At 43.0% G+C, this 17,640-nt stretch overlaps 2 protein-coding genes across 2 annotated transcripts; both read right to left on the bottom strand.

Annotated features, from left to right (window-relative positions):
- Positions 1-663: 663 nt before the first annotated feature.
- LOC147060675 (gastrotropin-like) lies at positions 664-1,410 on the bottom strand. The gene is made up of 4 exons (XM_085906466.1): positions 1,248-1,410; positions 1,016-1,176; positions 860-949; positions 664-776 (listed from the first exon to the last, which is right to left on the bottom strand). The coding sequence occupies exons 1-4, from the start codon at positions 1,312-1,314 to the stop codon at positions 717-719; spliced, it is 378 nt and encodes a 125-aa protein (XP_085762592.1). The 5' UTR covers positions 1,315-1,410; the 3' UTR covers positions 664-716.
- A 414-nt stretch (positions 1,411-1,824) lies between these two features.
- On the bottom strand, positions 1,825-17,183 carry ccnjl (cyclin J-like). The gene is made up of 6 exons (XM_085936708.1): positions 16,886-17,183; positions 16,272-16,380; positions 11,626-11,836; positions 5,026-5,325; positions 4,798-4,957; positions 1,825-4,511 (listed from the first exon to the last, which is right to left on the bottom strand). The coding sequence occupies exons 2-6, from the start codon at positions 16,338-16,340 to the stop codon at positions 3,995-3,997; spliced, it is 1,257 nt and encodes a 418-aa protein (XP_085792834.1). The 5' UTR covers positions 16,341-16,380; positions 16,886-17,183; the 3' UTR covers positions 1,825-3,994.
- Between the last annotated feature and the right edge of the window lie 457 nt (positions 17,184-17,640).

Below are 17,640 nucleotides of genomic sequence, written 5' to 3'. Positions count from 1 at the left end.
CGAATCGTTCACTCACGAGCCAACACTAGCGCATGCGTGAGGAGTTTGCTTGAGGAAGATTGTTGGACCGGACGACCGAGGGGCAATTATATTCCTCCATTGAGTCCTATTGGATGCATCCCTCACAGTCACTGGAGGAAACAGAAAAATGTTGGGGTTTTTACACACACACGCGTACACACGCAACACACGCTTCATGGCACTGCGCCCTGGCACTCATGGGAAATGTGGTCGTCTTCATGCAAAACACTACCGCTTCTGTCCAAAGGCGCCGCCATAATCAATAAAAACTGAATCCTGTCTGGTGATCCTGTTTGTACTTTCTACGACTTTAGTCAATAATGTGTATGTGTGTATCGTGTATGTGTGTATTTTTAGTAGTCTGTCTCTCTGTCTGTCTGTCTGTCTGTCTGTCTGTCTGTCTGTCTGCCTGTCTGTCTTTTAAAATTTCATGTTTTATGTTTATGAAAGAAAGATTAATGATTGTGTGAAGAAACAAAGTTTCATTCATCAATGGAGCTACATTACCCGGTCAATACCACTAAGAGGCGCTCTTGCTTTCTGCTGATTCACAACGGGATCTACGCGATCTACGCGCCTCGATATACATTGAGGCAAGGAGGAGGGGGGAGAGAGAGAGAGAGACACACAGCAGAGAAATATGTTGAATGCTTGTTTATTAGGTTTAAAGGCAGTTTGCAAGACCTCTTTCCAGATTACTCTGGTAGCCTCTTGCTAACCATCTTGTTGGTAATCCCACCCGGAATGGAATTGACCTGGAGGAAAGAACAGACATTAAGGTCCGGTCTGCAATAAAAAAAAAATAAAAAAATACTGTCATGTAACCGTGCATGCTCACCTCGATGAGTTGGTCACCAGATATCTCAGCAGTGTACACATATTTGGGGAACTGGATCTTGATTTTATTTCCCTCCTTACTAACGGTAGTCTAACAATGACAGAGAACAAGTTAGGGTGTAGAAGGCAAAGGAAATAATAGGTGATGAAATCTTACCATGAAGGTTGTGCCATCCAGATCTTCCAGTTCGCCCTCCCTGCTGAGCAAGAATGTGTTGCTCAGAGTTTCACTCCCAAAATACTTGGTAATCCTGTAGTAAGCACCCTCATAGAAGTCTGTTATCATGTCTTCATTGGGTATCTCCATCTGGGACACCCCTGCACAGAAAGATACATGAGGATTCAGCTTTTTTTTCTTTTCTTTAAGTCTGCATTCGCTTGCTCCTTACCAATAGCCTGCAGGAACTCTTTGTAGTTCTCCTGACTCGCCAGCACATATTTGCCTGTGAAAGACATGATGAAGACTAGCGCACCGTTGACTGCTGTTCACAAGCCTACTGCTAGCATTTTTATACTCCACCGTCGTGAGATTCATCAACCTTCATGCAAACAATTGGGTTGGTCCTAACTGCTACACCCAAATACATGAAAATCATCCAAGTACGGTTATGTTAATCACTTGTGTTCAGTTAGTGCTTCATTAGGCAAATAAATCGCAAGCTGGTTTTCTCACTATCACATGAAACATCAAAAGAATAAAGGCAAATTTTGTGCCAGCTTTCTGTAGAACTTTAACTTTGGGATGGAATATTCCAACATAGCTACCAAGCAAGAGTATGAAAAAAATCATTATCTGAGAGGCAGATTTCTATTTACACGCCACAGTAATAGATACAACTGCACAATCTAATGCATATTTATATTTTCTCCTATTGGTTTTCTGCCGTTAAATGTAATTGTGACAAATCATTAACATGATCAATGTCTTCTTTTAGATGAATAATTACTCACAAATAGCTCAAGATATTTTGAGCAAACTTTATTTCAGACGTGTGTATCAAACGGGAAGACCTCATTCTTCAGTACATACAGTAAGAGGCTCTTTTCAAAATGGTTACTGACCCCTGTTCTAATGTAATCAAATAAAAGGGAAATAAAAAGAGAAGAAAAGAGAAAAAAAAATCAGTTAACATGTTTATTTTTTTCATGGTGCATGACAAAAAAAAATTCACCATTTTACCATTCAGTGTAACAAAGCAAAACTATTAGTTGGAACTTGGTAAATAAAAATAAAACGTAAAAAAATCAACTTGGAAATTTGTGGTTTGTCAGTGTACTCCCGCGTGAGTCAAATCAGCATGGGAGGAAAATAAAACGCGTGGTAAAGCGCTAATCTAAAGACAAATGCTTCCAGTAGCACCTCTCACTCAAAGGTGGTGGCTGCAATATGCTACATAGTCAGTTCGTAGCGACCACTGCCCTCTAGAGGAAATGAGGCGAACTGCAAGTCAGGTCGCGGTTGACCAACAACACAGTACTGGCGGTATTCGGGTCAGACGAGGAAAAACAAATATATTGCACCTTTGTGGGAAGTTGATCAAGAAGTCATGAGGAATGAGCAAGTTAACATCTCCATGGCAGGAGATTTTCAAAAAGTTCAAACCACAAAAAAAAAAACACTGTAAAACTATACATAAGTAAATGAAAACAATAAGGTCAACAGCTGGGTCGAAAGTAGAACACGAGCTGGAGGCCGAGTGGCCGACGACCCATTTGAGGTATTCCCTCTGAGACTGGCACACACAATCTGGATGCGTTTAAATGAACAGGAAGTGGAAAATTGGGCGCTTTACAAAGGTGGAACACAATTACACGCGACTGGATGCAGATGTTTGTGTGGCAAACGACGACTGCCAGCTCGTTTTTTGTTTTTTTATGCAGATTTAACAAACACCCTCTTTAAAAGGGAGTACAGTACACTTTCTGCCCCCCCCCCCAACATTGCTACGTTGGGTTTTAGTATGAAACAGAATGATTCAGCAGATGGTTAGTAGTACTTGTGTAAGATGAGGGCATTTTATAGCCGCCACTCTGGAATTTTGTTTTACAGAAACGCATGACTGGCAGGTTTGCCAACCCTGACCTAAAGAATGAAGTATAAAGGCTAGTTTTAGCCTGTAACCTGAGCCTGGATGACAACAAGGGTGACCTTCTAGGTTGGTATTGAAAAAAGAAAAAAAACAATATATCAAACCAAAGTTTATAAATAAAAGCTATGGCATGTTCCGATGTAATATTCAAGTAATCTTGTTTAAGTCCCTGATACTTAAGTGGTTCACGTAAACATCATTAACACAGACAGAACCAGCAGTTCACTACAAGGCAGCAACAGCAGCAACAGCAGCTTTTCCTAATGTACAGTCAACCACTTCTGGGTCTGCTTCCCCATGCTGGTCCAGTCACATGAAATCTTTGACGCCGCATTTAAAACTTGCTTGACCCTACTTGCTGCAAGGCTCGACTTTGGAAGCTGGGAGGAGCGGCGGGGGGAGTAAAGCGGGCCAGTGCAGGCTTTTTTTTTTTTTCCCCCCCCCCCTAAACCTCACCTGCTGTGCACTAAGCAAGGAATTCTTCCGCCCCTCGAGGACTAATGCAGTGTGGAATTCCCAAAGGGGCCGCTTCAGGCTTGACGCGGCCTACACTTGTTTCATCAATGCTTGCAGACATAAGACGCGCAGGCATTTCCTTTACACGGCACTGAGTGAAAACAGAAACAGCTTCCCAAAGGTGGCTCCTATGCAAAATGTGTTTTCCCTCACAAAAAAACAAATGTGATTTTGGTAGAAATAGTCATTTAAAAAAATATATCATATAATCCAAACGGCAAAATATCCTTTTCACAGCTTTGTTGTTTTTGTTGCACTTTTACAAATTTGGCACTGGTTTCAGCTCAGCCGCAGCGGTGACAAGCGGTTTACGGAGACATTGGTCACGTCAGAGTGATGACTTCCACGGGGTCTCTTTTGTCTTTGGACCTCTGCTTGCGTTTGAGATGTCTCTGTGAGAGGGGAGGGTGGGCGGGACGCGCCGAAGGTGTCGCCGTGCCGACGGAGAGAGAGGACAGATCTGCGAAAGGCAGCGGGGACCGGAGCGTCGCGGCGCTCTCCCGCCGCCGTTCTCTCTCCGTCTCCTGGCGTCACCTGTCGAAGCAGCCGGCTGCAAAAGTGTGATGGGCCCCCAGGTAGCCCCCGGTGTAGGCCACACTTAGGCAGTGGTGCGCCTCTCCGGCGAGGGCCATCTGAACAGATATAGGACCCTGGAGCGGCAGCGCGCGAGCCCCCGCCTGGAGGCCTGAGGCCAGACTTGAGTAGGAAGGGAAGCCGGTCCCAGCGCTCAGGCAAGACGCCGCCCCGCTCAGGAGCCCCATTCTGTGGCTCTGAAAAAAGTCCTGAGACACGTTGACCACAGGCACCAGAGCCTGAGCGTCGGCGAGCGTTTGCAGCTGAGACAGGGAGGGGGAATGTTGGGAGAGGTTTGGGAAGTGGTCTGCTTGAAAGAGCAGTTGTGGCGTGGCGGACGATGAAGACGGCGATCTCTGAATGGCAGACACCGGAGAGAGCTGAGAAGTTTGGCCCTGAGATTGCAGAGGGGAAGCTCGGTGCGGAGGGGCGCACTTTGTTTTGTTGGCCTCTCTCACGTCGTTGTCATGAGCACTGCGGAGGGGAGAGGCACACCTGTGTCAATTTCTAGAGTCAGGAAAAACAAAACAAACTGGTCCTGGAGCGGCACCTTGATTCATTAAAACTTTTTTGAACTAACCAAAACAATTATTGTAAAAAAAAAATAATAATAAAAATAAAAAAACGGATCAACATTCAATACTGGTTTCTCATGACGCACGAAAAGTAAACCGGGAAGAAAGTATGAAGGAAAAAACTCCCCACAGAAATGTTAGAAAAACAAAATCTGCAAATTTGACTATATTGGTGTGTGTCTTACAGCAGCATGAGTTCAATACACTGGGTCAGGTGGTCCCACGTGTAGCCGGTCAGTAGATGCAGCGCAGTAGTCCAGCTCGGGGAAATCTGCAGACAAATGCGCGACGCTGCCACGCACGCGGCGGCAACCTGGGACGCTCGGAAACTAAGGAACGTGTGATCTGAAACAATACAAACACCAAGTTTGGTCAGCTGCCAGTCCAAAAGAGCCCGTTACAATCGGACCCACCTTGCAGTGAGACTTCCAGGAAGTAGTGAGTGTATTTGTCCATGAAAGCCTTGGTTTTAGAGAGGGAGGACAGGGGCCAGCCATTGTACAGATCTCCCTCTTGCACCGAGGCGTTGAGGTAGTAGTCGATGAAGTGGGCCGGTGTGGGCATGCACAGATTCCAGCCAAAGGTCTCCATCAGCAGAAGTTCCATTTTGATCAGATCCTTCTTGTTGAGAACCATGTTTAAATTACACATGAATCCCAATGAGTTCAGTTGCTCCAGTTTGGGTACTCTGTCCTCCTTCTCTTCAAATTTACCTGACAAGAAACACATCGCTACATCACAATCACGGAAAGAAAGCATTCTGGTGCCAACTTGGCAATTCTGGCAGATGCTTTTATGTATTGTCGTCGTATGAATCGGCTCCATAGTAACAAGACTTGAAGCATGTAAAATCAATCTAAAGATGATTCACTCATCTCTTTAACTCCATTATGACATGAAATTCAAGATGGGGAAAAAAAAAATCTTTAATTTACCATTGTTGACACATTTTCAAGCCTCTCAAGGACTTTGCACACTGCACGCACTTAGCACAGCGCGTCATCAACCAAGCTATTGTATAGGCGCAGTGTCACTGTGACAAAAGACGGCCCATCCAATAGGAAAGTTGGTGCCGAAATAATTTCAGCGTGTCAACAGCAACCGATTTTGGCAGAGTTGTCAGTAAATCATCAAGAAAATCCATCTTGCATCACAAATTACACATGCACATTACAAAATTTGTCGGCGTCACCGAGTTTACACAACAACTTCACTGTAAAAAGCTATGTAAGTAAGCTAAGTAAGCTTAAATAAGCTATACTTTCTTAAATTCAATTTTACTGTGTTGTTATTTTTACTTGAGATAAAATTGTCAGGCAAGACCATTCTGCTTGTTTCAAGATACTTATTACTGGATTATCTTACTTGATTTTATAGTCTTGTCAATGAGTATTAAAAGCTACTTTCAAGTACTATATAAAACAAACACTTTCAACATTTAAAGATGACTGCCCAACAACAAAAAGAACCTGAAGTGTGGTTTCACATGTGGATTTGCTTATTCTAAGATTTTAATTATATGATACTACTTGCTTTAAGTTTAAAAATACTCATTTCAAGACTGCCGTAGATATGGGCCAAGTATTATTTTCTTATTTTTCAAAATCTTGTCAAGTAAAACTTAATAATTTTGCTTATTTTAAGTATTATTTTTCTCATTTTAACATTTTTTTTCTTAGAATTTCCAGTGGAATTTTTGCAGTGTTAAAACCAGAGTGCACAGTATATATCTGGACCCACTGCAATTAAACAACATGCTAACTAAAGGGATGTTGTCAGGAATTACACTTTTTAAACACGTTTTAGTTTAGTCACTATTGTGCTATTTCAGGAATAAACCAGGTTCATTGCTATACTAGCTGAATCAGATCAAGGTTGAGTCGCTTTACCTGGACAACAGAGCTTCACCAGGATCTTTTGTTGTTGCAAAAGGGCTTAAATAAATAAGCCAAATGAAAAATAACCATTAAGTAATGATGGGAAAATGAAGCTTCATATTTCCTTCATGGACCAGTTGTGTTTTTTCAGTCCTCTAGATGGCCTCGTTTTCCTATCGCTACAATGAGCAAATGAACCAAGTAGCTTACTGAGTACATGCATCATTGACATAGCATTCTGGTATAAGCGACATTAAAAGAGCAATTAACAGCTACGATACCGGACCTCATTTGCAACAGGCTTTGGATCATCCCCCCTAAAAAAGCCAAAAGCCAGCTATCACAAAGCAGGCGCCTACTTAACATGAGCGGGGATAAGATGACCGGCATCGAACATTTATCTGGGAAGCAAAGCCATTAAGCTATCAAGCCAAGGAAGCCTAACGATGATGCTCACGATGGATTACACAAACTTGAATGAGTCAACTTCAGCTTCTCCCGCATTGTTCTCGGCCTCCTCGCTGACTATAAAGCCTTGCAGACATTACAGCAGTGCCATCGTGAGGAGCACCCAGCCCAACCAGAGACACCCCCCATGTCCCATTTCCATAGCAACTGCCCAAAGCCTCAGGGGTCTGAGTGGCCAATGAGGACGGACGACTCAGTCAAAGTGAAATGAGCATGCTTTAAGGTCAAACTTTACAATGAGCGTGCGTAGACATTGTGGCGATGAGAGGTACGACAGAGAAGCAATAGAAACCTGAGATCCACTGCCTTGCTTAAAACATTACAAAAACATGTTTGATGGACCTCATTTACCATCAACCAAAGGGAGTACTGCTCCTTCCTACCAAGTGTGAATTTTAGCACGGAGCTACTGTTAAGTGGGGGTAGGGTATGGGGTGCGAGAGCCAGCCAGCCGGAGCAGACTGGGTGAGGGAGGGACGGCAGCTCAACTGGCCATGGGGGTAATTAGCGGCGAGGCAGTAATGGCGTCTCTCCGGCAGAACAGGAAGCGCGGCAAAACCAGGCTGTTTACACTCGCCGGCGCTCGTTCCACTCGCCGCATTCTGTCACCCTCGCAGGGAAGCAAGCCGTCTGCTGTCGGACTGCTATGTCCACACAGACGGAGCCATAAAAAGGCATCAATACCCCCCAATCTCCACATGGCCGCAGCCTCTTTGATCTTAAGAGACAGCGCCAAGTGCATCTTTCTATTGTGCTCTTTGTCTCCTGGTCTCCTGTTTTGGGGAAGCGACAAGATAAAGAAAGCCTGAAAGCAACTTGACTGTGCAACATTATTGATGGTTTCCCCACTCAAAAATCTTTTTCTACCAATCGAAAGAGGCATTTTATATATTTTTTGTATTGCGCAGATTCTTGGCAATACTCGGTTGATAAAGTCTTGCGCAACCAAATGTGATTATGCATACTTTGAGGTGGCAGGGCCTCAGTCAATAAGGGTTCAGTATCAAAATGCCAAATGGCTTCAAGGCAAGATTGTTGTGCTGGCATCCAAATAAAGATATGTTAAATACAATTTTGAGCCACTGGAAAATCTATCTTGACCATCTCTTGCTGCTCAGTCCATCAACTAAAACCAGACATGAACTCAAGATATATTGAAGTGTACAGGCTACAATAATAGCTCATTCTTTCGACATTATAAAAAAAAGCTACGCACAGCTTGTAAAGCAGATGGTTTAGCAAGACAAAGGCCAGCTTTGTTTTGCTGCGATAGGGCTGTTGCATTCCTCGCCAGTTAGTTCAGCCAACCTGGAACGCAGGCGACAAGATGATCCTATCTGAAGTCAGCGGCTAGGGGAGGTCCTCTGATTTCGAAATGTTCAACCACTTGAAGGAGAGGACACCTCTCTTTTATCATTCTCATGACATCCACAGGTGATGGCGAAGATGAGAACAGGCCAAGTAAACAGAGTGGGGTTAAAGGTCAGGGGTTTGGATATGGCAAGACCAGGATACGGGGCCCCATCCCAGGTGTGCGGTTCGGAGAAGAGGTGGGATTAGAAACCCGAGTGCTGCTCTGCAGGAGGGAGCGGGTACTCTGAAGAAGATACAGTGCTCTTCAACGAGCGCAATTCTTATGAGATGTCGCAAACATTTTTTCCTCAATTCTAATGAGACTATTGACTCAACTGTGAATTCTTGTGGAATACTAATGTGTTCATTTTAAAGTAGTTTTGCTATACTTTCACTTATTTTGTCAGAATTAAATGACTATTACACTATTTTTTGTGTGTCTGCACACTAACACATATTTCTAAACAAATATGTTGGTGTATAGTACACACTTATTGACAGCAGTGTAGATTAACCAAAACTGCAAAGGTACTCTTGGTGCATTGATAACAACAATGACATTAATAAAAACAAAATTAATCAAGTTTCCAAGAATGTCCAATCAATCTATTGTTCATGCGCTACATGAATGACGGCTTCATGAGAACATTGAATTTAAAACGCAAATGTTTGGGGGGGGGGGGAATTATCATTCAGTTCTTCATTCCCCTTCCTTTTTTTTTTCTCTGTGCCGACATCCATGGAGGAATTTCCTTTGCCCGCTCCAATCCTTTCATTTGTGGCCTCATCTTTCATCAAGAGTGTGAAATTGCTCACAGCTCCATCATAGAATCTCCTTGTTGCCACCCCTGGCTGTGGCAGCTCTCACAAAGCAGGTCCAAGTCGACCCTTGACCTTTGATGCTAATGGCTAGTGAAGTGGCCACCAAAAAGCTAAGAAGCTGTGTGTGTGTGTGTGTGTGTGTGTGTGTGTGTGTGTGTGTGTGTGTGTGTGTGTGTGTGTGTGTGTGTGTGTGTGTGTGTGTGTGTGTGTGTGTGTGTGTGCTGGGGGGGCTCTGGATCAGCTACAAAGCATGTAAAACCCGACGTGCATTACTCAACCCCTTCCACCTCACAAATTATTCTCAAATGGCACTTGGCGAAATTAAACTAACACGTTCAAATGATACATGGAACTATGAGCACAGTTGCACTGTGAGCATTGTCAAAAGGGATACAGAACCGTGGAGGTGGGTTCCTTTTGATATACATTTTGGGAGTCTCCACGGGGTGGTTGAGTTCCGAAAAATCCCACTTTGCAGGCCGCCCTGTTTAACATCAGCCGCTGACTTGCCTTTGAAGTAGCACTCCGCTCATTTCCCAAGCGCCCCAAGGATGGTGGGCTGCTTTTACTAGCTGCTGCCCCTTGTCCCAGGGCTGGCTTGCTATGCCGGTCCGAGGCAAGGTGAGGGAATCGAGTGGAAACAGACGCAGTGGTCAAAAGGTAAAAGGACACCACGAGGGACCAGCCAGCCCAATTACGTGGCAGCAATTTTAACACCAACATTACTGGAATGGCAATCCGCATTCTAAATCCATACGAGCTGCTCACGAGGTTGCCTTAGCAACCAACATGTCATTTAGCAATGTTAGCTTTAAGTCTCTGCCACACAGGCAGGCAGGCAGGCAGGCAGGCAGGCAGGCAGGCAGGCAGGCACTCATTCTCTCTCCCCTGCTCTCAGTCTGCGTTCCCCTCCCCCTCTCAGAGAAGGGTCTGGCTGCATGTCCTGCTTGCATTGACAGGCTTTTGTTTGAGGCCTGACTCGGAGAGCATATGGCAGGTGCCCCTCAGCCCCTCGGTTGCTCCCCGCCCCGGGGCTCAGAGGCCTGTGGAGGTGCAATGTGTAGAGTCAATACCCCAGAGTTTCACAGGATGCTCTTTTTTTTGTTTTGTTTGCTGTTCAGGAATCGGGTTCAGTGGAAAAGAAACGTAAAGAGCAGCAATCTAACAATGTAAATGGTTCTGTTTCTAACGTTACTTAGTACTTATAGTACTTGAAATTCAACAAAGTACTATATCATCTTAGTTCTGACTACTTTCAAGCGGTAGTATGTCTGAAAGCGCTCAACCGAATGTCAACTAACATGGCAAAAACAAATCTCCTTCATCGGTCATTTATAAATATCAGCGCTTTACTTGTTTTTTTTCTTTTAATGGAATTTCTTTGGAAATGGAATTTATTAGATTACGAAAGTGGTGTCGCCAGTCTGTGTAGTCTGCAAGACGCAAACATACAAATAAGGATGCGTAATCATTCCAGGACATCGCAGCCTCTAACATAAGAAGTAATATGACATGCCTCTGGGATGTTTGAGGAAAACAGCAAGGTCCCTAAATAAATATTTCCAACAGCCAAAAACAATTATTCCTAGAAGGAGGGGGGGGGGGGGGCGGTTCTGAAAATCTGCCTATAATCTTAATACAGCACAAGAAACTCCTCCATTAACAAACATCCACCCAGAAAAACACAATGGAGTAACAGGATTAAGCTGGGACTACTGGGAGGCACAAAGGAGATAGCGATTAATTAACCCCAACATTTTTAAGAATGAACGTGGCTGTCTGAGGCAGTTTGATAATGAGGCCAGATTCCAACGCAACGCAGAGGCAGATAAAAAGTAAAGACAACTCTGAATCAAATACCCGTTCAAGCCTTTATCAATCAACGCGGAGACAACCTGGAGAAAGACAGTGGAGCACAGGACACTGACTGCAATGCATCAAAAGATTCTGTTTAAAAAAAAAAAAAAAAAAAAAAAAAAAAAAAATGGCTCATCCATTACAGAATGCACTAATCAACGCTGTTCAGATTGGATTGACATTATCTATAATCACGCTCATTTTTTTTCAACTGTCTCTCGTCTCATTCTAATCCATCCTAGCAAATAGAAGACTAATTGCAAAACCTGGCCTGAGCATCATTACTCGCTCGCACACAAACATAGGCTGCACCCTCATGAGCGAGTGGCCCTCGTTCCAGACACCATCATTAGTCTAATTACCCATCATGCCAGAGGTTGCATTCTGCTATCTCTCTCACACACACACACACACACACACACACACGCACACGCACACGCACGCACGCGCGCACGCACGCACGCACGCGCGCACAGGGTGCTTATTCTGTTCTCTCGCATTGTTAAACGACTGAAAAGTGCATCAAAATCCGTGTCTCTCCTTATCTGTGGGCATCGAATTAATGATGCAACGGTGAATTGTGATATCGAGGGAGAACACTGTACATCGATTACAGGGGGCTACGGTTGGACTTACTGGCTAAGAGCAGACAGGACAGGGCAATGACATAGAGCTGCTTGACGGCCACGTCGTAGCGGTCCATGAAGAGGTCCAGCAGGTAGACGGCCAGGTGGCGTGCCGTGGGACATAACTGGTAGCGATTACTCAGGATGGCCAACAAGTCTGCGAAGTAGCGACGCATGCCAATCTGTGGCGAATGGGCTCGGTAGACGGGTAACTTCAGCTCCTGGAGATTGAGAGGGGAAGAACACGTCAATGTTAGAGGCGGGGGTGACAGGGGTGGACAGGAAGCAATGGCGGAGAGCTATGGGGAGTAGTAAACGGCACGGTGGCGTGGGGTTAAAATAATCGTAAAACGCTGCTTCCATCACATCTTGACGACGGTGTCAATTCATTTGAATTTCATTTCTTTCTCCTTCGTTGCAGACAGGAGGAGCTAATTTAGGTCACTGAGGAAGTCCCTGAGTATTGGGCATGGGTGTGTGCATGCATGCATTTGTGTGTGGTTGGGTGGGTTTTAGGAGAGAGGGTGGGGGTTTGCGCTTCTCAGAGATGGAGGAGTGCATAGGATTAGGTTTCGCCCCTAGCACATCTCCTATTCATGTCCAATTAGCTGCATGTGTTTCAAAGTGGAAGGAAGATCCTCTCACCATTAGCATTGAATCAGCCTCGGGGTCTCCTCACTCAGGCACAGGAAAAAAAAAAAATATCAACTAAGAAAGCACAAGCCTCTGGTTTCTGTCGCTGCCCCAAAGTATTAAAGGCCTATTTTGCAAACTCACGGAGGAGCTACATTTGCCCTGCTTAAGCTTCTTATGGCAGAAAATATTTGTGCTTGTTTTGCTCTCTGCGAACTACAGTCAAAACAAAGGCTTGTGATTTGGATTTATTCGGAGATCGGGGATTGCCCGAGAAATCCTATTTGAAAATTGTGAAGGGTCTTGAGAAAAATCGCATCAGGCCAGTTGCTTACGAGCGAGCCTGCATTAAGCTGAACGCAACACATAAATTGCTATGAAGGCAAAATGCACATTGGTAGGATTACGCATCATGTGACCTGCAGTATTTATCTCGAAAGCCATTAAAAAACGGATCTTCAGTGACTCTTCAACGGAATCCAAAAATAAACAGCTCCCACCCCCCTAATCCACATAAAGCAACTCCACCCCCAGCGCCAGAATCTACGATCCCATCCAGTTTGCCCCAAACTCTCCTCCCACTGCTTCAGCTCCTGTCCATCTGTCTGTCTGGGGGTACAAGGGGTGCCGGAGATCTGGGATGTGTTTTCAGGGAGTGGGGCCTCTTAAGAGTTGTGTGTGTGTGTGTGTGTGTGTGGGGGGGGGGGGTTAGAGTGGCGAAGTGCCTTTGTGGAGGACCTGCACCATAATTAAGGATTCCACAGCTGCCTCTGGTGCATTTGCATGTCTGATCATTTGCCACATGCTCCGCAGTGCCGCTATCTCCCACATCAGGGCATTAACACCGCAGCAAACGTCATTAAGCCGGGAACAGACTGTGGGGGAGCCGGCCGGGCACCAGGCAGGAAACTACAATACGGCACGATGGCGTTTTAATTCTTCAAATTCCAATATGGTTCATTTGTTTTCATTGGTCCTCCTCATGAAATCACACATGTGCAATCAACAACTTACAAAGTTGCCATCATTAATGAAATAAGAAGTGAAATGGTCATTGTATATCACAATATGTTCTCTGAGTGAGCAACAAATCCAATGTATGATTTTCAACAATTACATAGACATGTATTTGATTTGTAAATAAAGCATCTGAAGACCAATGGACACAGCATGAACATATCGATACACCTTGCTAGAGAAAGCTTATGGGCATATAAATGCAAATCAGATTTTGCGGGGAAAATGTATCTTACAAAAAACTGCTTTGCAAAAACCGAGCACGTTTCTGTATTTGTGAGCAGAATAAAAAGACAAACCGAAAATACTAGCTGATTTGGATGTACTATATGTTGGTGGGAAGACCATTTTAAATTAGCATGAAGGCTCCAGGTTGAGGTTCTTTTCCAGAAGTATACAGCAAATCTCAAATGAATTACAACCTTTTGGATTTTGAAATCTCTTTGTATGAACTGAATAGGTTTCTTTCAACTGGAAGTAACAAGCAAGCTTGACGATATGAATTAAAAATCTGACTGGATATTTTTAAAATATATATTTGAAAAAAATGCATACCCATGACCTCATTAGACTTTTTTCAATTAAAATAATGTAATCAATTCACAATCATATGTATCATTCTGATGGACAATGTCTCACAATCTAGCGTGTTTTAATGAAACATACATTAACAGCAGCAAATATGCCTGTTTTGTCTACTTTTGGACTCTTGAGGTTTTTGTCAAATTGTAAAAAAAAAAAAAAAAAGTACCAGCATATATCTATAATATAGTATTTTGCTACTTTGTTACCTCAAGTTGCTATAAAGATGCTGCACAAAGTTAAACTACACAAACGTTTTAATAATGCGTCCAGTTAATTCAAGAAATAAAAAGACAAAGGGCAAAAAGAAGGTTGTCGGCTTAACTGCCAAGCTAAAAGATGTTTTCAGATTTTCAGAAGGCGCTGGATAACTCTGCCACGACATTATTTTAGTTTTGTGTAACAAGTCTGCTCTTTCAAAATAGCTGCATGGAACCTGTGTCTCAGACATGAGCTGAAGGGAATTTTGTGTTTTGGGTGTGATGCGTCTCTGAAGCCACAGTGGCCTAACACCACATCACGATGGGGCCATCTCGGACATAAGGCTTTATTTGCAGCTCAGTCTGCATATGGACATACAGGCCCGCTGACAGCTCACTCTGAATCACACGCTGTTTCTGAATAGAGGATTGTGCAAGAAAATGTCGACTTTTGTGTCCACAGACAATACAACCAAAATCCGATGCCATCACCTCACTCGACACAAGCAGGATATGTGAAATATGCCTCTATAATTTTCTGTCTCAGTATGAGGTTGGCATTTACTTGAAACTGCCAGTCGAGTGACAGACGTCACCATTAAAGTGGCATGGGGGAAGAAATATACGCATAAGACAAAGTGCTTAATGTTAATTAAGACATTCCCAATTAATGAGTCTCAACTCATCCATGTAATCCTATTTAGATCATTTTAAACAGGCAACTGAGCCGTGTAATTATATTTTCCCTCCAACGTTTACCAACGTGGAACATCCTAAGACACGTGAAGTGACGATTTTTAAATTTGATTTGATTATTTTTAAAAAGGTCGATGAATTTGTCGGGCTTTCTGTAAAGGTGGACTTTACAATGATTTTATAAAAAAAAAAAAAAAAAATAGTTTGTCATATGTTAAAACTGGCTGTATCACCCAACAGTAGAATATTATACAAAGGTTTTTCTGGGGGAATGAAAATCATCCTTCTTTGGCCCTATCTTATGCCTTTAATTTAAGTTTCAATTATTTGATCTTTATCCTGGAGGAAATTAAACAAGTCAAGCAAGGTCGATGAATTGGTCGGGCTTTATCTAAAGGTGGACTTTACAATGATTTTATTAAAAAAAAAGAAAAGTTTGTCATATGCTAAAACTGGCTGTATCACCCAACAGTAGAATATCATACAAAGGTTTTTCTGGGGGAACGCAAATCATCCTTCTTTGGCCCTATCTTATGCCTTTAATTTAAGTTTCAATTATTTGATCTTTATCCTGGCGGAAATTAAACAAGTCAAGCAAAGATTGGAGGAACAGAAGGCATGACTGAGGGATGTGTCAATCAATGCGCACGTGCATCGCCACTCACAGAGGCCCATAGGAACACACAGAGCCTCTCACAAAGGAGACGATTATAGTTTCTTGGCCAATCATTCAAATCACATTGATCACATTATTTTTTATTGATAACTAATATGTTTGAACAGTTGATGAAATGCACGTTGATCCTTGCTAAATAAATTGCTTTTCTAATCGTTTACAGTTAAGATAGCTAGGTGTCAGAATTTCTGCTTGATTTTCACATGAAAGATGATTTGCATATAGAAGACTTTGATAACAATTGCCGCCTCTCATGTCATCAAAGATGAAAGGATACAGCAGAGATGTTGAAAATTCAGATAACACCATCAACATTGTAGCATAAAGCAAATACCCAAATCATAGCAAATACTATTAGCACTATAAAAAAAAGAAAAAAAAATGATGGAATATACCAAAATATTAGAGCCAATTCAAACTAAACTGATTTGCGAAAACCATTTAAACTTTCTTGATACCAAAATGTATGAAAAACTGTGTTATTCATATTTGCATTACTGGTCTGGGAAAACTATATACAAAATATTCAATATACAATACATTTTAAAATGGTCAAACTCATTCAAGAAGCAATTAAGTTTGCGAATCGCGGTTCCACGATACATTAGCGCTGCCATTAATGAGATATAAGAGAACAGACGGTTGGGAACGGAAATAGCAATACAGTTTCATTGATGAAATATTAGAATTTTGCTTATAAATGTAGGTCAGTGCTTCTGATCATCTGTAGGCCACAAGGAAACACTTTACCGGCCTCTGGCAGTTTACCAGCGGTAAAAGCATGGCTATCTGTTGCTCCATCAGTGTTATTGCTGTCAACAACATAAAAGCTGCTTAGCAAGGTGAACTCACCTTGATGCGGAGGGACTGATGGATGTCTGCAGCGAGCTGTCCTTTCCACCATTGCAACTCCCTTTCCATTTTTTCCCATCCAGAGGAGACTTACAGGATCTGCTTGGACCTAGAGTCACACACGTGTTCCAAAACATCAAACGTCCACCTGACTTAGATTATGATAACCACTTTTTGCTCAATGCATCGACTCAAGTAAGGGATTCTTAAGATACTTTTATAGTGAGAAACTAGAAGCCTTTTCAATTATTTCAAAACATCCGATTCGAATGAGTTCATATTTGATGAGCCCCATTTCCGCTGATGGAGAATTTAAATGTCCGATCAAAGAGTTCAAAGACGCTTTCTGACAAGCCTTTTTTAGTAGTCATGAAATAAATTACAAGTCGCATCCACATTCAGGTTTTCTTTTCCAACACGTTAGCAACACCACACGCTACTCACAAGTTAAAGAGCCCCCCCAAATACTCGTGTAAAAAAAAAAATAAAAAAAAAGAAGTGATAAGCAGCGCGTCGTGATATCATTTCGCCTCTCGACTTGAACATGTTTAATTTCATCTCGACTACGAAAGGTGAAACTTTGCATATCGGACATTGTTCAACGTGCAACTCACCGCTCCGACGGGAATGCCCCCCAGACCAGACCCCTTTGTCTCAGTCCGACATCCTGAATGAAACAACTCCAATTCGGCTCAAGTTTGAAGAAAGCCCTCTTTAACGGGCGAGTACTCGGAACAGGTTCGCTCAGAAGCCACTGACTTCGAATCCCGACACGGAGCGTTTTGCGTGCTGTGTTTACACTTTGCCGAGCGATTTTCTCGGGTAAGCCTCCGTTGTAACAAAGTCGCCTGCTCGGCTGCACCAGCTGCCGCCGTTGCGGCGTGAGGCTCGTGCGCTTGACTAGGGAGTCCCTTCCTGCGGACCGGGAAATGTAGTCCTTTACAATACGTTTCTGTTAAAGGACTACAAAACGTTGGTGAACTGACCAGCCCCCCCCCCCCCCCCCCCCTCCACGCTTTTCGTAATACCCACAATACAGACATTATCGTTGTTCGGTGAATTTTATTTACACTAAATAATGCTCGGGTTTTATGGACTATATCAGAGAATTACATATTTAACAAATATGCAATAAAATTATTATTGCGACTTGGTAGCAGCAGAACTATATCATGTTAAGTTGGATAGTTATGGATCATAATGAAAATAATATCTTTATTTATTTCCTTTGTATGATGAAGTATTGAAGTAAGGATCGTGAGGAGGCCAACTGGGTGAGAATCAACTTGTGGGAAGAGGCATCCATAGGGACGTTTCATATACATCCTGATTCCTGAATGAGACAAAGTTTAAATTTGGAATGGTGTGA

The sequence above is a fragment of the Syngnathus leptorhynchus genome, chromosome 2, assembly GCF_054491065.1.
Source record: "Syngnathus leptorhynchus isolate UIUO chromosome 2, UIUO_Slep, whole genome shotgun sequence".
NCBI lineage: Eukaryota > Metazoa > Chordata > Actinopteri > Syngnathiformes > Syngnathidae > Syngnathus > Syngnathus leptorhynchus.
The sequence above is the reverse complement of the archived record's forward strand: the minus strand, read 5'-3'. Positions and strand labels throughout refer to the sequence as shown.